The sequence below is a fragment of the Populus nigra genome, chromosome 1 (assembly GCF_951802175.1).
Source record: "Populus nigra chromosome 1, ddPopNigr1.1, whole genome shotgun sequence".
Classification (NCBI taxonomy): domain Eukaryota; kingdom Viridiplantae; phylum Streptophyta; class Magnoliopsida; order Malpighiales; family Salicaceae; genus Populus; species Populus nigra.
In genome coordinates this window covers 16,513,774-16,521,600 of record NC_084852.1, presented here as the reverse complement: position 1 = coordinate 16,521,600, position 7,827 = coordinate 16,513,774, and the positions used below count along the sequence as shown (strand labels likewise).

Here is a 7,827-nt window from a genome sequence, read left to right as displayed (position 1 = left end):
AAAAAATAAAAGTTTAAAATTTAAATAGAAAATAATTATATTAATTATATATTTTAAATAAATATTATTTTATATAGTAATATTTTTTCTGTTCATAATAAATTTTAAAACAAGAATAGAAAATATTTAAATGAAAGTTAATAATATTAATTATAAAATTGAATATTTAATATAAATGTATGATAATATTTTTATTTTTAAAAAAATATTAACAATAAATTTTATTAAAAAAAATGGAAATTGATGTGGAATATTAAAGTAGAAGAGATCGATTTGGAATATAAATGGTATAAGCAGGTGGGATTGAGTAGTAACCATTTAGCCACCAAGGTTTAATAACTCAATGGAAAGTGTCAAGACCCTCCCTTCATAGCATCACCATCACCATCACCATCAGTGAGAAGGTATGATCACCGTCAGATAACTTAACTCACTTTAGTTCTATTATTCTATTCTATGGTGTCTTTTTATTTACCATTACCATACAAATATATATTGGTGGAACAGGACTACAGGAGGGTGTGTGTCTGTCTCTGTAAGATTGTGATTGTGAATCGAAGAGAAGAATGCCAGGAGTGAAAGGACCTTCAGATTACTTGCAAGAACCACCTCGTCACCCTTCCCTCCAAATCAATTCCAAGGCCTGCTATTTCTCTCTTTTTCACTGCCAAACAATCATGCATAGCTTATTGTTTTTCTTTGCTTATTTCTATCTCTTGTTCTTTTTAATTCAATAATTTTGGATTCTATTTGTCTGCTTTGTGCTTCTACTCCATTTCCTGATGTGGGTTTTTTAAATTTTCACATTTGAGACATTCTATGGAGCATTTAAGCTTAAACTTGTAGTAACTTGGAGGAAAATTTTGTGTTTATGTGTGATGATATGGGTGGTACAGTAATATAGAGCTTTTGAAATCTTAAGTGATTGAAAGTTTGCTTCTTTCAATTGGGTTTACCTTCAAGATTTCTGGGGATTAGCTATTTTGCTTCAGGACGGCTTATTAGAAGAAATTTTCTTTTTATTTCTTTTGATCTTAATTGTAAAATTAAGCAAAATTTGAATGCTTTCTTGGGAATTTTCTTTACAATCTCATTGCATTACGTTTGTTATTATGTTGTGGGCATGCTGTTACTGTATCGCCGAGTTTCTATTGCATCCAGTGATGGTATTTTTATATTTTACACTGTTGCAGTATCCTTTCAATGCCGAACCACCTCGTTCGGCCTTGGTTTCTTCTTATGTGACGCCTGTGGATTTGTTCTACAAGAGAAATCATGGTCCCATTCCAGTTGTTGATGACATAGAAAGGTTGTACTCGCTCATTTTAGTCTTACTTCCGTGTTAACACTTTGATATAGTTCACTGTCGGAATAATTTATCTGATTCTTCCACGTACGTGGCTGAGCAGATACTCTGTTTTGATTCGTGGTTTGATCGACAACCCTAGAGAACTGTTCATGAGAGATATCAAGTGAGTTCTGGGTACACTCGTTTACGAGCTATTTATGCTATACATCCTTTAGATGTTCTTGGACCAGGAGTTAATGTCATTATTACATAACAGGATGCTTCCAAAATATAATGTCACTGCCACCTTACAGGTATGTTTGGTAATGTGTTTTCAGTTAGCTTGTTTGTTGTTCCAATCTGATGTGATTTGTTGCCCAAATCTGTTTGTTGTCATAGAAGTCATCATTGGCTCTGTTGTTTGTGTGAGCTGAACAGTGTGCTGGAAACAGAAGGACTGCCATGAGCAAAGTCAAAACAGTGAAAGGGGTGGGCTGGGATGTTTCTGCTATTGGAAATGGTTTGTTCTCATTTTTAACCCTATTAGCTTTGGAATGTCATTGGATATATAGTGCATGTTGGGGGGTTGGGGTAAGTTTGCCAGATTGTTAGATGGTGCTTTGAACATGCAATTATAGAATCTGAAAGATTTAGCATCTTTCAAGTAGATATGCTGGCACACTATGCGATGAATAGAAGTTTATTCAGAATTGTTTGAGATCCTTTAGTGATGGTTCAATCTGTGTATTATCAATGTGCAGATAGATGAGTTGTATTAAATGAAACAAGATATTTTTGCTCATCAGAGGGATCTCGGGGAGGGCCATCATTTTGTGCAAATTAGTTTATACTGCTATTGTTTCTCTAAATTCTATGGATTTCCTTTCAGGTGTCTGGGGTGGTGCCAAATTGGCTGATGTTCTTGAACTTGTTGGGATATCTAAGTTGACAAGTACCACTAAATCAGGTGGAAAACATGTTGAATTTGTAAGCATTGATAAGTGTAAGGTAACCTGCCATTCTGAATAGCAGTTGTGCAATTTTCCAATTGTTTAGTGCACATTTGTGACTCTGCGGAACCCCTTGATATAATCCTGATTATAACAATATTAAAAAAGTGCAGGAGGAGAATGGAGGCCCATACAAGGCATCAATTCCGCTCAGTCAGGCTACAAACCCTGAAGCTGATGTTTTGGTTGCTTATGAGATGAATGGAGAGGTTAGTGGACTTGATAAAAGGCTTTGACCTGTTTAATTTACTTTATTGTCATCAAAAAGTGTGTTTCCACCACACCTTGTCAAAATCAGACTCTTGATGATGGTGATAATGTTGTTTCTTATGCTACATGAAGTGACTGCTTTCCAGTTTGCTTTCTGACATCGTTTTATTGATGAAACTAATATTTCATTTCAGTTATGCATGTCAATTCTAAGGTGATCCCAGGATCCTACATCTGCATTTAGTGCCTTAGTGGTTGTTTAGTATAAACTCATCAGCTAACCAATCTATAGTAATCAGCTTATTACTTGTTATGTGAATAATTACTGTCTAAAGCTCACAGGTCAGAAAATTGTGTCATTCCACTTGTTCTGTGTATCAATACAGATTTTGAGGGTGAATTTTCATCTTTAGGTCCAATTTGGTCACATTTTGTTTTTCCATTGAAAGGCTTGATAATTGTGCACTTAATAAGTGCACAAACAAGTGTCATTTGAACACCAATGTGCTACAACGGTGATGAAAAGGTCCATTTAGGCAAAAGATACTTGCTTTGAGGATAGCTTTCTGTTTTTAAACTGATCCATGTAATTTGATAGAGCAATGAGTTGCATGCTGGCTGTATGCATCATTACATGATTTCAATGAACTTGATCTTGTGTTACTGTATAGATATGCACTTAGTTGTGGACTCTTCACTATTCCTTCAGCAATTTTGCCTTGCTTTCTATCATTTACTTTTCTCCTGCCATCATAACTTCTCAATTATACTGTTTTTGATATTAATATACAATATTATTGTCATTCTAAAGCCTCTAAACAGGGATCATGGTTATCCATTGCGAGTGGTTGTACCAGGTGTTATAGGTGCCCGATCTGTCAAATGGTTGGATTGTATCAACATCATTGCAGAAGAATCCCAGGTCACAAAAGTGTTTTGTATGTTTTAACAAACTTAGTTCCTCTTTTATTCCAGTTGTCATATGACTGAACATACATTGCCACCTTACAGGGATTCTTTATGCAAAAGGACTATAAAATGTTTCCTCCTTCAGTGAATTGGGACAACATCAATTGGTCTACAAGGAGGCCACAAATGGATTTTCCTGTTCAGGTTTTTACTTGAAATCTGTTTTTCTGTTTTTTGGGCAGATATTTGATGATGTTTATGCCTGACTATTGTTTCCACAATATAGAAGCTTTTTTAATGGCTTAAGCAATTTGAATCATCATTTGAGTTGTCTTATTGATTGGACTGTGGTGTGGAAATGAATTGGGAAAGGTTTATGATTGTCATTTGCATCTAATTTTCCTTCTATAGGAAACATACAATTGAAACCCAACTTATCCTTTTAGCAGAATAATTGTTTGACTAAAACTTGCAAATTTTCTGATTGACAGAGTGCAATTTGTTCATTAGAGGATGTCACTGCAATAAAGCCTGGGAAGGTTAGTTTCTTGATGGTATTACATTTCATTGTGCTCAAGTGTGTACATATGAATATGTTTTTTCTTTACCTGTCAATCGTGCCAAAGCACATTGCCTATAACAGAATTTTCTCCTGTTTCTTAATCTCTTCGATGTGCCATGCATAGATTAGAATTCTTTCTGAGTTTTCCATCTAGCAGTGTTACTGAGAAATTGTGGCTCCACAGTTTTGAAATTATTATGCTTTTAAAATCGTTCCCTTTGAATTTTAGTATGTTACTTCAAGAATTTGTATTTAAATTAAAACTTTGAAGTTTTCTGGTCATAATATTTTTCACAGCTTCATTAATTCATTGCTTTTTTGTGTCAAGAAATAGTTCTGACTTTCTAGATTTCTTTTCACATGGGTTGCCTATTGAAGCAGGAGCTGCTCCTAGGCTCCTCGACAAGTTAAGTCATATTCAGGTGATCTTGATCTTTGTGTACCATTATATCTTACAGGTTAAAGTCAGTGGATATGCAGCATCTGGAGGTGGCCGTGGAATTGATAGAGTAGATGTGTCTGTTGATGGTGGCAAAACCTGGGTGGAAGCCTCCAGGTACCAGAAGCCTGGCGTCCAATACATCTCAGATGATATGAACAGTGACAAATGGGCCTGGGTTCTTTTTGATGTGACAGTTGATGCTCCACAGAGCACAGAGATAGTTGTTAAAGCAGTATGTTTTCCTCTCTTATAGCAAAGTATATTGTGATTCAGTGTTTTTTTTAACTTGTACACTTAAATATGCCAAATGTTTGGACTCATTCTCATAAATCTGCATGCTTATCCATCAATTACATATTCTGTGAAATACACTGAACATTCATAGATGAGTTCTGTATATAAAAATATTTCTAGTAGGCTCATGACGCTTTGTCATAATTGACCATGGCCTTGAGTCTGCAAAATCTTATCCGAATTCATTGAAGCTGAGGGCTTCGAACTCATGCTTGGACATAAAAATATGTCCCCGCTTTCTGTCAACTTCCATTCATGTCACATCATAATTTAAAGAAGAAAAATGGTATTCTAAATGAACTACAGTCACATGTCCATTGTCTTAATTATTTTACAATCTTTTTATTCTTCTTATGTTCATCATGGACAGGTGGACTCGGCAGCAAATGTCCAGCCTGAAAATGTGCAGGAGATTTGGAATTTGAGAGGGATACTCAACACTTCATGGCACCGGGTTCAGGTCCGAGTTGGTCACTCAAATATGTAAAAACCAAAATGAATTGGTTTTGTTTCCTGGATGGTACGTGAAAGAATAATGCCCCCAAGCTTAATGGCACTATTTACTGTGTTAAAACTTTCCATCAAGCAAGTGCTGTACATGTATGTTATTTCCTAAGTTCCTTGTAGTTAAGCTCCGTTTGGCTTTGTATGGGCAATGAAACTGATTTCTGAGACGGGTTTCATTAGATTTTAAAATGTCAAACTAAATAAGATTTTTGCACCCCTCCCTCCTCCGCTTCATGTGTTTCTCTAGTGAGCTGGCTAGTTTTGCTGGTTTGGAATCGGATTGAGGCTTGTCCAAAATTTTTCGTACCTGCTGAAAGATGGAACAAATATCCATACCTTCGATGTCATTTAAAATAATAGCTTGATTACATTTGATCCTACTTGATTATCTATAATTGTTTTTACATAGTTGTAAAACTCAATCCAGTTGACTTGGGTGAGAACTTGGGATGAGGTTGATAGTTGGGTTTTGACTGGGTTAAGTTTGGATCAATGAAGTTAGTAGTTCAATCTGAGTTTTTGATCAAGTTAATTGAACTTTTTCTTTCTTGAAATTTTTCTTCAACTCGGCGGGTCTCGAAGTCAATCTAGGTTAGGTTTTATAACTTTTTTTTTGTTTGAAATCTCGTGTGTGTGTGTGTGTGTGTGTGTGTGTGTGTGTAAAAAGCAATTTAGCAACATATGCTTTGCTTATTTTTTATATAATTAACTAAAACTTGTGGGGGATTCATTGTGTACAATGCACTGTGGATCCCCTCAAATGGCATTGTGAAGAGATTGCTCAGTGTTTTTTGACATCTTTTTTTTTAATTTGGCTGTTATTTGACCAAATTATAAGTCAATTTATTGGGAGAGGATGAGACTAAAAGACGGGCAAAGTAAAAAACATGCAGGGAAAGTAAAAAACATGCAGGGAGGGAGTGGCTTTAAAAATTATAGACAAAATGTTTAGTGTATTCCCTATACTTTATAAATTATATAAATGATAGATATTGGGTCCCTTTAATTTTTAAAATTAAAGAGAAAAAACAATTTTATTCCCAACTTTTTTTTTTACTCCTAGTATGAGATGTAAGAGAAAATTGCTGCATTAAAAAGAAAAAATCTCTGCTGATATCGATTTCAGCCATAAAAAAAGTTGAGATTGGTTTCAAATTATTTATTTTGATGAGGGGAGCTCACATAGGTGGTTTTTTTTCCTTGAAATTGCCAAGAAAAAACATATCTAATCTTTGTAAGATTTTTGGTTTTGGGTTTTAGAATGGTTTTTTGAAATCATGAATGAGTTTATAAAGTTGTTTATAATGTGTTTGTGGGTGTTTTTGAAAAACAAAATAGGTTAAAATTTTGGTTTTTGAATTGAAAAAACCATTAACCATGTATTTTCAGCCATCATAGTGGCTGGAAATTGAGCAATACATATGACGTGTCATCTGAATCTTTTTTTTTAAGAAATATCGAGGAGAATGTTTGACCCCAATTGCAAAAACAAAAAAAGAACTTAGTCGCGCTAGCCTTACCAAAATAGATTAGACTCAGCAGCACCTAGCCTTTACTTTTCTCTTTTTTAAAAAAATAATGCTTTTTATATTTTTTTAGAATTACTTTTTAATTTCTATTTAGATTAATACCCCCTTCTTGTTTTTATTTTGTTTAGAGAGCCTCTTTTAAATTATGATTATTTTTTTTATTTTGCATGCATTTAATTTTTTAAGAGGTTTTTCTTATTCAATTATAACTTTTTTTTAATCTTTTTTTTATAGGTAAACTTTATTTTTAAAATAAGACATTTATTTTCACATAATATTTCCAATATATGTGGTCTTGCATAGTTTTTTTTTTAATTTTTTTAATCAATTTAATGTGTTTATCTATTTTTATTATTATTTGATTGAATAGAAAATATTTTAATAAATAAATTTAGCAAACAAAAGCGGGTAAATATCCCTTCCTGCGGATTTGAGCCCTCGTTTGGTATTGCGTTCATCATGGAGGTTGGGCAAATTTTGAATTTGTTTTGCTTAAAATTAATTTTTTTTATGTTTTTGAATCATTTTGATGTATTGGTATCAAACATATTTTTTTAAAAAAAAATATTATTTTGATGTATTTTCGAGCGAAAAACATTTTAAAAAGCAACCGCTACTATACTCCCAAACACCTCCTTAAATATCTTAATCTACACTTGTCTCTTGATTTTTGCAATTTTATTTTTAGTTATCGTTTACGACTTTTTTTATTTATTAACACACATAGTTATCAATTTATTTTATTACATGCATGGATGAAAATTTTTACTTTCACTTTGAATTTTTTAACTACAAAAACAAAAAATGGGCTAAACTATTAGCAAGAGTAGAAATTGCGGTGGTTAATAAGTTGCAACCTTCCAAATAGGAACTAGCCAATCCATGGATATACCAAAAGGGTTATACCTGTGAACCAGCCCCCTAAGGCAAAATAGAAAGAGCAATAGACCGGATCAACCCACAAAAACGAAATAGTCCTTCAGTAACCAGTCATCCATAATATCAAATAAATCATTTTTATTTTTGATAAATTTCATGTTGAAAAAGCATGTGTCAAAATCCTTTTTTGAAAGTGG

At 33.4% G+C, this 7,827-nt stretch overlaps 1 protein-coding gene across 2 annotated transcripts; it reads left to right on the top strand.

Annotated features, from left to right (window-relative positions):
* Window positions 1-293: 293 nt before the first annotated feature.
* On the top strand, window positions 294-5,436 carry LOC133680513 (sulfite oxidase). 2 transcript variants are annotated; one of them, XM_062103519.1, is made up of 13 exons: window positions 294-404; window positions 508-641; window positions 1,194-1,309; window positions 1,410-1,472; window positions 1,566-1,602; window positions 1,727-1,808; window positions 2,178-2,296; window positions 2,412-2,507; window positions 3,320-3,430; window positions 3,520-3,621; window positions 3,909-3,956; window positions 4,438-4,653; window positions 5,086-5,436. In XM_062103519.1, exons 2-13 carry the CDS (start codon window positions 567-569, stop codon window positions 5,200-5,202), a joined length of 1,182 nt encoding a protein of 393 aa, XP_061959503.1. In that variant the 5' UTR covers window positions 294-404; window positions 508-566; the 3' UTR covers window positions 5,203-5,436. The 2 variants fall into 2 exon arrangements, with proteins under 2 accessions (XP_061959503.1, XP_061959493.1); XM_062103509.1 differs by lacking the exons at window positions 294-404; window positions 508-641 and having other exon boundaries at window positions 1,098-1,309.
* Window positions 5,437-7,827: the final 2,391 nt, after the last annotated feature.

Bases quoted from the DNA above. Each gene is read 5' to 3' on its own strand.
- LOC133680513 (XM_062103509.1), top strand. From the start codon at position 1,113: ATGTTGTGGGCATGCTGTTACTGTATCGCCGAGTTTCTATTGCATCCA. The intron at 1,310-1,409 runs GTTGTACTCGCT...GTGGCTGAGCAG, and splicing joins GTTGTTGATGACATAGAAAG to ATACTCTGTTTTGATTCGTG. The intron at 2,508-3,319 runs GTTAGTGGACTT...GTCATTCTAAAG, and splicing joins CTTATGAGATGAATGGAGAG to CCTCTAAACAGGGATCATGG.